Source organism: Megalopta genalis, chromosome 16 (genome assembly GCF_051020955.1).
Source record: "Megalopta genalis isolate 19385.01 chromosome 16, iyMegGena1_principal, whole genome shotgun sequence".
NCBI classification, from domain to species: Eukaryota; Metazoa; Arthropoda; class Insecta; order Hymenoptera; family Halictidae; genus Megalopta; species Megalopta genalis.
In genome coordinates, this window is record NC_135028.1 from 6,306,151 (window position 1) to 6,319,913 (window position 13,763).

Consider the following 13,763-nt stretch of genomic DNA (forward strand, 5'->3'; position numbering starts at 1 on the left):
CCGTTGCACAAACAATGCGAAATAAAATAGCTAGAGCATATGGAAGTGGATGGAAAAATTTTACTCATATTCTTGGACATTTTTCTTCATAAATTTACTCACGCAAATACTGTTACGTGACAATCGCCTGTAACAAAATGTTTACTCGAATAGCGGTGTTTTTAAGCAAGAATCGTCTCGATTTATAGAACAGTGGTATACCTGTTTCATATTCAATATTCCCATTTTGGAACAGGCAGTACAAAACGATGTTCCACCATAGGTTACGCCTTCATAATGAGCCTATCATAGGCTCGAACTTTACTATTTTAGATGTATTATTCTTTATTCCCATTAAATATATATTTGAAAGTTCATGACGTTATCTGGAAACATCAACGTATCGAACATATTATTGTCGAATTATTCGACAATAACACTTTTCAGTTGTAATCAAATCGATGATAATCTCATACCCCCTGAAAAGCGTTCCATAATAGGTGCTTTTATTTTAACCCTCGTCGAACCGTACCACGTCCGGGTTTTTTCGGACCCAGAGCTCTCGGGGTCCGACTCGACCGTTTGATATTTTATGCCATCTGTCGTTTGTTTAAAAAAAAGTACAGTAAGACAATAGCAATAATAATAGCTTTTTTTGGTTTTTATAGTGGGGGAAAATCTTCAATAAGATTTAGGGTAGTAATAATAATAGTAATAATAATAATAATAGTAATAATAATAATAATAATAATGATGATAATAGCAATAAAAAATTCCAGTTCAAAATGTTCGCATACATAAAGTCCCAATCATCGGTATTTGTGTGAACACCCCCAACCCCCGGTACTGCGAGGGTTAGCGCGCAAAATTTCTATTTCACGTAATGATTCGCAATCTAACAAGAAGAGATCACAGTCTGACATCGAAGTCTCATTGTTAGATTATTGAAACCCATGAGTATTTGGAGCTCACCTGTATATTAGCTTCCGTCGGACGCTTCTTTTAAAGAAGCCGCTGCACCCATTGCAAGCCAGGATACCGTAGTGTTTCCCGGAGCTCGTGTCGTCGCAAACCACGCATGTCAAGCCAAGACTACGGGGTGGTTTGCTGCCGTGTTGCGGTCGCTGTTGCTGCTGTTGTTGCTGCTGTTGCTGGTGCTGTTGCTGCTGCTGCACTTGTCCCAGTAAATGAGGGTGGCCATTCCCGAGAGCGGTTAAATACGGTGACCTCGCCAGTGGGAAATCCGTTGGTATCCCTCTGCAGAGTGGTACCGAACACTCCTGAACGGACCTCGAGGCATAAGGATCGTGACTCGAGGTCGATCCTGTCGCCCCTATAGGACTGTATCGTTCTGGTAATCCCGGGGAGATTACGCTGCTCTCTCCCGAGTCTAGAAGCAAATGGTTTTTCTGTAAGCTTTCTCTGCTCGACACATTCGTCTGAACGAGTCGCGGACAAATTTTCCCGAACCACGTTTTATCGCACGAAAACGTTTTTATCGCTTATTCAACGGGTAAACTTGTCTTATTTTTTCAATAACAACATCAAATGGTCGAATTCGACTCGTGTTGTCGAGAGAAGAGGACAAACTAATTGCAAATTATTTTGCGAACTAATTGCAAGTCATTTTCTCGTTTTGTTTAAGGCAGTAGACATTCAGACTCGTGGAATATGTTTCGATGATAAATATGTGCTTTCTAAATGTTTAATAATATCCCTGAGGTTACGAATATATCAATGAATAATCCGATATTTTCTTAACACTGAAACCACCGAACTCTAAACGCGACAAATGTATAATGTTTCGTTGCAACGGCTGAGTTAAATTTATTCAAGCTTCCTACGCGATTTGTATTAAAATATAAAATTGATTAAAAAGATTTATTGAGAGAAAAGGTTTTCATAGGAACATCATTATAATTTTAATAACCATTAAAGAAAAATTCGGATACCAGTCATTTCAGTTCTATTGTTAAATGAAATATTAATATGACTAAAAAATTTTCGAGTTTAGAAAGTTCTGCACCAAAGAGTGCAATATATAAGTAGTGTTCGCTTTCAATTTTACATCAAACATTAGTCTTATGAACTGCAGCATTATGGTAATAAGAAACGTTAATTACGTACATCTGTGATTTTTTCGCAATTTTGGAATCAATGACAAATGACAGAAGTTTTCGGCCGGATATTTTGCTCGAATCTATTTCATCCATAATTTGAAAGGAATCGGTTCGGACGTAAATTATTCTCCTAGAGAATTCCGTTGCTTTGTGCGATAGGAAGATTTATTTTCTTTTTATCATTTTCCGGTGACCGGAGTATAATATTTCCGCGATAGAATTTGATTTATCGTTTTCGATCAGCTGGCGAGTCTCAATCCGTTAATCCGAGGAATCTTTCCCGTGCATTCGTATGGCCAATCCCGAAGCGTATATAGCACATAGCACAATCTCTATTCTTGATTGATCCCCATTGGGCGGAGCCAGTGGACACAACGATCGCGCATAAAATAATTACACGCTCACAGGGAACGTTATGGATTACCATGGAGAATTTACCAGTCGGTTGGCCAGTGTTTGTGGGATTTGTGACGGATCCACAATCACCTTCAATATCCTCTGATTATTTATCGGTGAATATTGGCAAAAGGCGATTACTTGATGCAGATATAGATATCTATATGTTTGAAGATGTTTGCGTATAAGTAATAAAAGACATTGTTATTTAGCATATTACAAAGAGAAAATTTAACTATTAATTACTTAATTTAATTTACAGAAAGTTCAACTATTAAAATAATGTTTAAAAATTGCATTTATGTTATTATACATGGAAATATCTTAGGGACAAAATATTCACAGAAATTGAACTATTAATCAGTTCAATTGATTTATAGAAAGTTGAAACTATTGAAATAATAGTTAAAATTGCATCGATTTTATTATGCATATGTGAATATATAAAATAATAGACGTTTACAGAAAAATGAGATATTTAATTAGATGAAGTCTGAAATTACATTGATGTCATTGCACTTTAACAAATTTTAATAAGTTGTATACATTAAAAAAAACTACGAAGTAATTTGATATCCAAGATAAATATAAATATAAATGAAAGTGGAGTCCAGTGTATTGTAAATAGAAGTTTATTTCGGGGAAAGGGAAAATACGAATGATACATATTTTTTGGAGGTAGCACAGTTCGAGTTACTAGCTTTCCGTTCCTAAGGGACGAGCGATTTCTTTTCCGCATCCCTCAAGGCTTACCGGCTGAATCGCGAGGGCAAACAGTATTTACATTGAGAAATGAGTTTGTAAAAACCACAGAAAGTAAAAGTGAGCCAGCATAAATATTTATGCCACTCGGAACGAGAACGAAAGGAGGAGAAAGGTTGGAAGATTCCATCTTGGGAATACCGGATGTGGTTCTTGTTTCATTATCTTGCTTAATTGGAGGATTTACTTTCGATATTTCACGTCGATGTATTAACTGTCTTGGGAGCCTTTATTGAATCGCGGAAGAATTTTACTCGGATCTTCGTCAATCGTAACTCAATTTACAATTTCAGAAGCATAATTAAACTTTTGCATGAAATTTAGAATGAGATTATTTAGAAGGAACTCTTTCAAGAAATTGTACTGCAGAGCGTATTTGCATTCTTTGACTACATCAAAATTACACGAAAATATTTTCATACTTAGATTTACAATTATCATATAAATACATCAATAAAAAGTTGAAAAGTATTATTTATTATTCTTCTATGATATATATATTATTATATCTATGATATATATATTATTATTATATATTTATTATTCTATGATATATATATATATATATATATCATAGAATAATAAATAATACTTTTCAACTTTTTATTGATGTATTTATATGATAATTGTAAATCTAAGTATGAAAATATTTTAATGTATATAATAATAAATTTATATAAATTTATAATAATATAAATAATATAAAATTTATATAAATTTATATAAATTTATAATGTATATATATATATATATATATATATATATATATATATATATATATATTACATTACGTTATCGAGGCACGACTAGTTTTCCTTATATGGCCAGCGTTGAGGGGTTTTATTTTTCATTGAAAGAAACGACTGCATTGAGAATTATAGAAACTTTGAGAATATGGTCTAACAATACGCAGGGTGTCTCGAAGTTAAGGTATTAAAACTTTGCCAGTATATTTTATCAATAGAACTATTTATAGGTACGGAGACCCTCTATAAAAAATGTTACGACAAAAATATTCCACGACCGGCAGTGACAGAGTTGACGTATGACAATGTATTAATAGATCACGTTTTCCTTGTATATGTTCGTTCAAACCAGATTTACAATCTGAAAAATCCCGAAATCTAATCAATACATATAAATACACACATGCAAGACAATGCATACGTGAATTTAATTCAATTATAGTGTATAACATGATGCAAAGATACTTTAACAATATAATATTGCTCTTTCGTGTTTAATACTCTGCCCAAAATTTTCTATGTGGATGTATCGAATTCTGTACTAATATTTTTTTTTGTAGAAACATTTTGCTTATTTTATTAAGAAACATCCTGTATCCAACAACTTGTCTTTAATATAATATTTCCACTTTTATTATATCACGAAGTTAGCTGATAGAAAACGAAGGAAGTTGTAATAGTATCAATTAAGCAAGTATGAAACTAGATAATCCACTAGAAGTGGTTTTACTTGATAATTGATTCAGAAGTAATTTACTACAAAATTACTGGTCTCTAAAATTTGTTTCTTCCGATAAGGCAGGGGTAGAAAATAATTTATGTAGAATAAAAATGAATTTATCCCAACGTCATAAATCTGTGTACGTTTTACATTTACGCTGCCGTAAAAATTAACGTTCCCTGCAAAAAAGAAAGGATTCGCAATGTTCCGAAAAAATTAAGAACGACAACGAGAAATCGGTATTATTAGTCCGACAGTCCTTTTCATAGCGAAGATCAGCAATTTCTTAAAACATTGTTCAAAAGCGACAGCAACTTCGTTCAACGAACTATTTGGATATTATTATAATGTAATTATTATTATTTATCATTTAAAACAAAAAATTATCGAGCTTCATTTGCATACAGCTCGGTCATTGAGCAACCTCTTGATAGCAAATACAATTGAGAAATAACAAGGATAACTCGAGCCTGAAAGGGCTCGGTTCTACAATATTAACCGCGATAGATGGTAATCAGAAAACGAGTGTAATTAATTGGAAAATAAATGTGATCGACAAGCTCCTTCCGTTAACTATATTAATTGGAAGATGGAAGTGCAAAGAGATCGGAGACCGGCGAACATCTGCGTGATCAACGAAATGTGATTTCGCTCCTCCACTCGGGTTTATTAGTCACGCTGCCAACCCCGACGAGCCGCGAGATCTCCCTGGAATCGTATTTGTCGACTACCTCGTACCCGATCGAAAACTCGTTCCGGTCTCGTTAATGCCACGGGGTCAGATAGGATCCGCTCGAATTACCATACGAATCGACAACAGGTCGATACAGGGTTAGGGTCCTGCATGTAACCCACTGCAAAATAATTTAACTGTGTCCTAGTCCACGGACTTATTTAAAACTGATCCGGTCCTCGAGCGTCCCCTCAAAAGAAATTGCCAGTTTGCCGATTTTACGCCGCGTTATAATTAGACCGCGAGTTTTACGCGTTTGTTACAAAAATGTGCGCTAGCGAAACACGGAGCGGCAACGACGTCAAAAGAGTTTATTCGTACGGCAGAATCTCGATTATCCGGATTACCAGTGTTTCACTTATTTATTAATCATTCGAATTCGTTTCACATGTAAACGATTCGATCCGATGCGACGCATAGCAATTAAATTAATTATGCAGCACAGAAAAAATGTCAGGTAGTAACTGTTCCATTATTTGAACATTTAATTCTCCGAAATTGGTCCGGATAATCGAGGTCCAATTGTATCATTGTTTTCGGGTTGTTTTAAAAGTATCGAAAGAGGAAGGAATATTTTTATATCGATCTTTTGTTTCGTCCAATTGATGTAAAAAATATTTACTTTGCACAAAGATCTGCGATCTAGTTATAATTATACTGTAGTACAATATCGTTATATCATTTTTAACATAATAAATCAATTACTAAGCAACGATGACAAAATTTTGTTTCCTGCAAACCATAAATGCTTGCAGAGGAATGTGTATTGTATTTTTCATTTACCGTAATATTGAACTCTTTCATTGTATTTGACCCACTAGAAATTACCACGGCACGTTTCAAAATAATTTTGACAGTATCGAACTTGTTTATATTTAAAGAACTGTTAAAAGCGCAAACATTGTCCATGATAACGGGCTCAATTTAATATGCACAAATTGCGAAATGGAAATACTGTAAGTCAAAACACACGTTTTGGATTTCGAGTTAAAGTAGTTTCAAGTGCAAAGAAAGAAAATGTTAATAGACAAAATAAATATCTGCTGAACTGTTATTCCCCTTTAAATAGTATTGCAACATGCTTTCTCCCTAACAATTTGTAAATTCTAACGTAAGAAAAGCGAAGCTACATAAATAATCTAGAAAGGCATTTTATCACGAATAACTAAATTCTAAATGATATCGAATCGCTTAAACTGAAGCTTCGGTTTCGAAAAAAAATAATACCGAACGTGTATATCTGTGGAGCATGTATCGTATTAAATGCGACTTAACGTGATAAGGTACACATGTGCACGAATACGCGATACTGTAAGATTATTCATTGCATACAAAACTATGGATTAACTAATAACATTTTAGTACATCGAATCCTGCTCGATTTAAAATTCAGATCTGTTTATCAAAAGATCTCTAATCTCTAATCGTAATAAACGATCGAGCCGGCGAAGCACGTTGAAAACTGACTGATCCACGTATCATCCAGACCCGCTGGAAAGAATTCAATCGCATCGTTTCGTCGTTATAGTCGTGGGGGGATGAACTAGAGGCGATCTTATTAATGCAACTCACGTAACGTCCTAAGCTTGTCGGTCTTTCGATCTCGTTAACACCCTAATCCCGGTGAACGGATACAGAGAGACACAGATTGCGGCATGCGGAATCTGCGCTCTAAAATGGCGACGGATATTCGCCCTTGCAAAATTAGAGCATGTTTTTCAATCAATCCTTCCTAGTCGCTAATAATGAAATACTTTCATTTCACATAGAATCGACGATTTAACCACTTTTACTAAGATTTCTTTCACTGTTGCGTTGATCAGTATATCTTCGTGTACAGGGTATCCCAAAAAAGTCTCGCAATGCGGAAATGGGGGGTTCCTGAGGTCATTTGAGACAACTGTTTCCTTAGCAGAAATGCGATCCGCGGTTTTGTTTACGAGTTATTAACGAGAAAATCCGTGACCAATGAGAAGCAAGATAGCTGACGCGAGACGGCTGAGCCAACCGGGCTTCGTGCGCTCGTTGGCTCGGCCACCTTACGCCAGCCGAGCTGGAATCTCATTGGTCAGTGTTTTTCGTTAGTAACTCGTAAACAAAGCCGCGGATCGCATTTTCGATAAGGAAGAAGTTACTCCAAATGAGACCTCAGGAACCTCGCATTTTTGGATTGCGAAACATTTTTGGAACACCCTGTATAATAATTTCCCTATTAGAATGAGACAATTCCGATTTCCTGTACATCTTAATTCACTTTTTTATTCCTAGATTTTGATAACAGAAAAACCAAATTTCGAAAAGTGGATGACACTCATATTTCGTAGATTATGCGTGAAATCTTCAACGCGATCCTCTCTATTCTATATATTATGTATAAAATTATTATTATCACGTTCATATTTTATTGATTCTGTATGGAATTGTTGTAAACAATCAGACTCGTTGTTGTGGTGCAAGAGGTTAATATTACTAGCATTAAGAAAAAAATAAGTGGCTGACTTATATGCGCTTCAGAAAGGAAAATATTATATAAGGTGTTGAAAAGAAGCATTCAATATTCATATGGCATATAGGACACACTGTACAGAGTGAAACAGCTTTAGTAAATATAGGTCGAAAGGTCAACCGTTTCTGAGATATAAACATTTCTGTTTACTAGCATCATGATTGATTTACTTGCGTCCATCGCATGCGATGTTCAGATTTGATCGAGAATCAGTCAGTTGTGAATCTAAGTTTCTCTGGATCTCATTAGTAATTAACTCAGACAATTTTGATTTTGGACAAAGATCCGCAGTCTAGTAATAAGCTGTTCAGTTTATTTCGCCTTCAAGGCGAATTTTGTTCTCTCGTCATCAATATTTAATATATATATATATATATATATATATAATATATATAATCCTCTATTAACTCATCAAGTTTGCAATATATATTTCAACGCATAAATTTACTTGCACTTACTAATTTAGAAATATACAATACTTACCGAAACAGTAACTGAAGCAATAATCAGCAGTCCGGTTAAGGGTTAAACATGCGCGAACTAATAATAATTTCGCAGAAGAAAAATAATATTGATATTTATTATATATATATATATATATATATATATATATATATATATATATAATAAATATCAATATTATTTTTATATATATATATATAATATTATATATATAATAATAATTTCGCAGAAGAAAAATAATATTGATATTTATTATATATATATATATAATAAATATCAATATTATTTTTCTTCTGCGAAATTATTATTAGTTCGCGCATGTTTAACCCTTAACCGGACTGCTGATTATCGCTTCAGTTACTGTTTCAGTAAGTATTGTATATTTCCAAATTAGTAAATGCAAGTAAATTTATGCGTTGAAATATATATTGCAAACTTGATGAGTTAATAGAGGATTACATGAATTCTTAAATAATTACATTAATGTATATTAATGATGACTTGTTTAAAGTTACTTGTGTAAAGTGTGGCAACCATAGTTCGGTTAAGGGTTAAGCAAAAGATTGTTCTTTTTCGATTGCTACAGAGAAAAGTTAAGTAATAGATACTATTATTTCTAAATAATTTTAATAAGCACTAGATAATACACTAATAACTTTAAATTCTTCAGATGACCCGCCTGTTCTGTGTTTCACCTATTCATTTTCGTCGCAAATACATAAAATCCGCAGTCGCGAATGTTACAATCGAAAAATATACAATTTAATCACCGGACCGCGTGTCTTTATGCAGAATAAAAATTGCTTGCGTCAACTGTGAAGGGCAGAAGCCGAACAGAAATTTCGTTTCCTCTGTAACAATTTTAACCCGAGAAAGATAACCTACGTCGCAGAGGCGCCTGCGAAATAAACAACTGACTGCACCGTTTTCATAGAGGTCTAGTGATTTAAGTTTAAAATTACTTAAAATATAAAAAAATATAATATAAATGCATTTTACTTTTACAATAATGCCAAACCTTTAAAATGACTAGATTAACTTAAATAAATATCTATTGTTAGTATAAAATTGACGCCTTAGAAAAGCATGCGCCTCTGAAGCGTATGGTTATCTTTTATGTACGTTGTCATATGGTTATCTTTCTAGGGTTAATCAGTTGCATTCTTAAATTCGTTTAATCTGTCCGCCGGTTTAAATCGCACCGCTTCATTTCGCTCATAAGTGCATACAAATTCGCGGTCTACTAATCGCTGTAACCGTGAATAAAATAGTGCTGCAGGGATTAACAAACTCTACCCCAAATATCCGCACGCTGCGCTATCCACACACCGGGCAATCCGCGAAACGAATCAACGCGGCCTGCGAAAAAGTTCGTGATAGCCGCGCGGCCGCGCGGCGTTTATTAATATAATAAAATTCGACAGGGGCTAATTTCGAAAAGGCGCAGGCCCCGCTCGATACCGTCGACCATAAATCCACCGAAGTTTATAGTCACGGCGACGCGCCGGGCCACGGTTCGCGACAACGTTACGCCATTAGCGTAATCAAATCTCGGCGGAAGCTCGCGAAATGCCGCGACTGCCAGGGGTTAAACGAGAAGAGAAAAATTGCACGGCCGGTATGGTGTCCGGCCGACGGGACCCGCGTGCAAACGCGGCGTGCTACGCGTACATGCGCGATATATGTGCCTGTGTACGTGCGGTGCGTGCGCGTGTATAAATAACGGGCGCGAAAGCAGGGGCGTCAAATTTCATTAGCATATCAATGCTGGCGGATGGCGAGGCGCCACCTGCGCCCCCGTATTATGGGATCATCGAGGAGCTATAGCGGGGCTGCAGGGAATGACGTACCGGCGCGGCATAGGGGATGCAGGCCGGAAAGCGCGAAAAAAAGGGATTTCGTAACTACCGGCCACCACTTTGGCCACCCTAACTCCTCGCGCTCTCCTCCCGCTCGCGACTAATTGTTACCGCATTAGGGAGATACGGTGACTCTGGCGTCGCTTGGGACTGCGTCTCATATCGACCTGATTCTCGTTTCTCGGGCATCTGTTCCACGCGTAGTTTTCGATCGCTAAAGCGTTTCTCTATTCGGACCGTTTCGAATCCCATCCCTGATTTGTGTCGACAGTAGCACGTGTTGGATTATTTTCTCTCTTTTGAATACTCAGAAGCTTTTCCTTCTAGCATATAAGTTACAAAAACGAATCGACGCCGAGAGTCTCGCCAGAGTACCATTAGATAAACAATGATTTCATATGTATATAGAACAGAGGGCTCTTTGTCTTTAGGTGACGTTTTTGGTTTCGTCTTTGTGAACAGTCTTCAGTCTCCTGGAGCAATCAGGAGAGTAAAGACGGTCCTTCCTCGTACATCAAATTAATAAACTAAAAGGGACAAGTTTAATTCACTGCGTTTTACTTTTATTTATCTACCCATTTCCAATAGCACGATTCATGAAATTTTCAATTCGCGTTTATCATGCGGTCTACACTGCGGGGCACAAAGGCAGCACGTTTTAATATTAACGTAATTTTTACTTGTTTAGCATTACAACCAAGATTTTGTTTTTATACATTCGTGCACGACATACCGCTATAAACGTGCACAAATGAAGTAGAATTTTATTAGCATTTATGCTAATAGAGACACCGCATTTTAACATCCCAGGGCCACGTAAAGGACACGATGAAATTCATCAGAGCAACGAATATACATGCACGATAAATTCTCTCCAATTGTCTTTCAGCTTGTAAACAGAAATTGACAATTTGGAAAGGAGAGATATGATTGTTCGAGCCTCGTGTCTCTCATTTTCATAGTTGTTGACAATCGGTTTGTCCAATTGTCATCCGTTTCTGTTTACAAGCTGAGGAACAATTGCAGAGAGTTTACTGTATATGGCAAGTTACTTCTTTTGCATATGAATATAATTTCCCGCAAGCTGTAATTCGATTGATCTTACGATGATTTGGAGTAGTTAGAGCAAAAGGCTATTATTAAAAAACTGCCTAAATCTTTACCAAGAAGAGAATGATGGCTGTTATTAAATGTAAAGGAGGAACCACGAAATATCAATAGTTAAATATCATCCGTCGATTTATTGCTATACATAATTTTTTTCACTAAAAATTATGTGCTATCATGTGTATGTTTATAATATATAAAAAACAAAACACCTTGATTGTATTTTTAAAGAAATGAAGATTACGTTAATTTTAAAGTGTGCTATCTGATTATCATATTTCCTTTCTATTGTCCTCTATTTACTCGTACTTATCCTTTTATTAAACTTTATTTATTTGTATACCCCCTTTTTTTATTATCCTTGATTTATTTTTTTATCTATATTTACACAATATTAAGAAATAATTATACAATATAAATAATACCGTGTGACTTCGCTACTTTTAGCGATGAGCTTGCAATAGTCACGTGTACGATATTATTCTTCATTCAATTCATTTGGTGTGCATTAAGAGCAACGACTTAGATTAAGTCAAGAAGCGGACGGTTTCGTTTTGGTCTTCTTGAAACGAGATATTTGTAATTCCACCAGTTTTACACCAGGGGGAATTGTACTATCGTCGATTGAATCCAGTATTTCGTATATTCAGAACTATCAATTTCAGTGAAGTGGCCTCCAAAAGTTTGTATTTTTCTTTTTAACTGTGCCACTATCGATGTGCAAGGCGGCAACATACGCTATCGTTCGCAAGCATCCGGACTCATGTACATATGACTTCACGATTCTTTCTCATTTCATGAATATTATGTCATTATAAATCAATGCGAACAATGTTTCTGGTTAGATCATATTGACAAAATTGTTATAGTGAAACTGTACACACGAATGTATTGCGAAGAAATCAAGTTACAGGATTACTCCCATTTTTTGCTCTTAGCTCTTTCTCCTCGCCGCAGTATATGTTCATGATTGTTTTCTACTTTAATTTGATGCGTTCGTTAACACGTTCTGTGCCGAGGTGTTTTTACTCGACTCTTCACACTGGCCATTTGATATTTTTATTATTAATTATATTAATATTATTAATTATGTTGGAATTTCAACGATGACCCACCTAACAGTTTTATGGCCCCTTGCGAGGGTGAGCCGTTGCCTACAGAGGCCCAGGTGGGCCCAGACGACAGTTCAAAAGTAGACACCGAACCGTGAGGTTGCCACCTCGGGATTTTCACCAACGCCAGATTTCTGTATCTCTGTAGTTTTGCAATATATCACCATCACTTATTTTACTGGATACGCGAATGTTCTGGAGTAGAATTTGTAACTCTAAATAAAGTGCTTTTGAGTATCCTTTCATTCTACAACAAATTATATATATATATTAATATTATTAATATATAAAACATATATATATATTAATATTATTAATATATAAAACATATATATATATATATATTTATATATATATATATATTAATATTCTTTAGCCCATTAAATAAACATGTAAGCATGTACCATGGGTGGTACACGTGGTACAGAACGTGTTAATTTGAATAAATTTGAGGCTCTCGAGTTTCAATAATTGTTAAAAAATTTCCAATCGCGGAGACAATTTAATACAAACGAATGAACATTTCAACCGATCTATTGACAAAATTTGTTTCCTATTCATACGCAAGTGAATTGTTCTGCTAATAGTTGTTACTATGTTACAGCAATGGTGCTCCGTTCGGTCTTATTTGTTAAATATCCGGTGTTTAACCCTTAACCGGATTGTGATCGCTTGCTGCAGCGACTTTGCGACTTACAACAAACGGGTCATCGTTAATATACGTTAATGTAATTATTTAAAGATGCACGCAAGTCTCTGTTAACTTATCAAGTTTGCGGCGTTTCAATATAAATTTACTTGCACACTTACTGACTTGTGTGGAAATGTGCATTATTTACTGGAACAACAGTTGACAATTCATTGACAGCCCGGTTAAGAGTTAACCCTTTCGCTACGGCGGTTCAGTCCGCCGTAGCGCCCCTCCTGAACGGAACCACCCGCCGAAATTGTGCACATTGCGCGTGGATAGTGTATTTGGGAAGAAAAGGGACTTTTCTTTAAAACAATATAGTTATAATTTCTGCATAAGGTATAAAGTTATTTAATAGGTAAAAAAAGTTTCATTAACAATGGAAAAAGTGAAGAAATAATATATAATATACAGTAATAAAATAAAACATAATATTCATAATACACAAAACATAATACACAATAATTAGTCCTAAAGTTAGTACTTTCGATTTTCTATCCCTTTATGACATGTAACACAATAATAATGGGAAATGCAGGTAGAACAAATATAACTTGAATGGTGTGTCG

General features: G+C 35.3%; 1 protein-coding gene across 4 annotated transcripts in view; it reads right to left on the reverse strand.

The window, feature by feature from the left end:
- LOC117227609 (photoreceptor-specific nuclear receptor) overlaps window positions 1-13,763 on the reverse strand; it is a 56,870-nt gene that overhangs the window by 39,919 nt on the left and 3,188 nt on the right. For all 4 annotated transcript variants that reach the window (XM_033483012.2, XM_033483022.2, XM_033483046.2 and 1 more), the window contains exon 3: window positions 952-1,369. In XM_033483012.2, coding sequence (XP_033338903.1) covers window positions 952-1,369 — 418 coding nt within the window. The remainder of the gene's footprint in view (window positions 1-951; window positions 1,370-13,763) is intronic.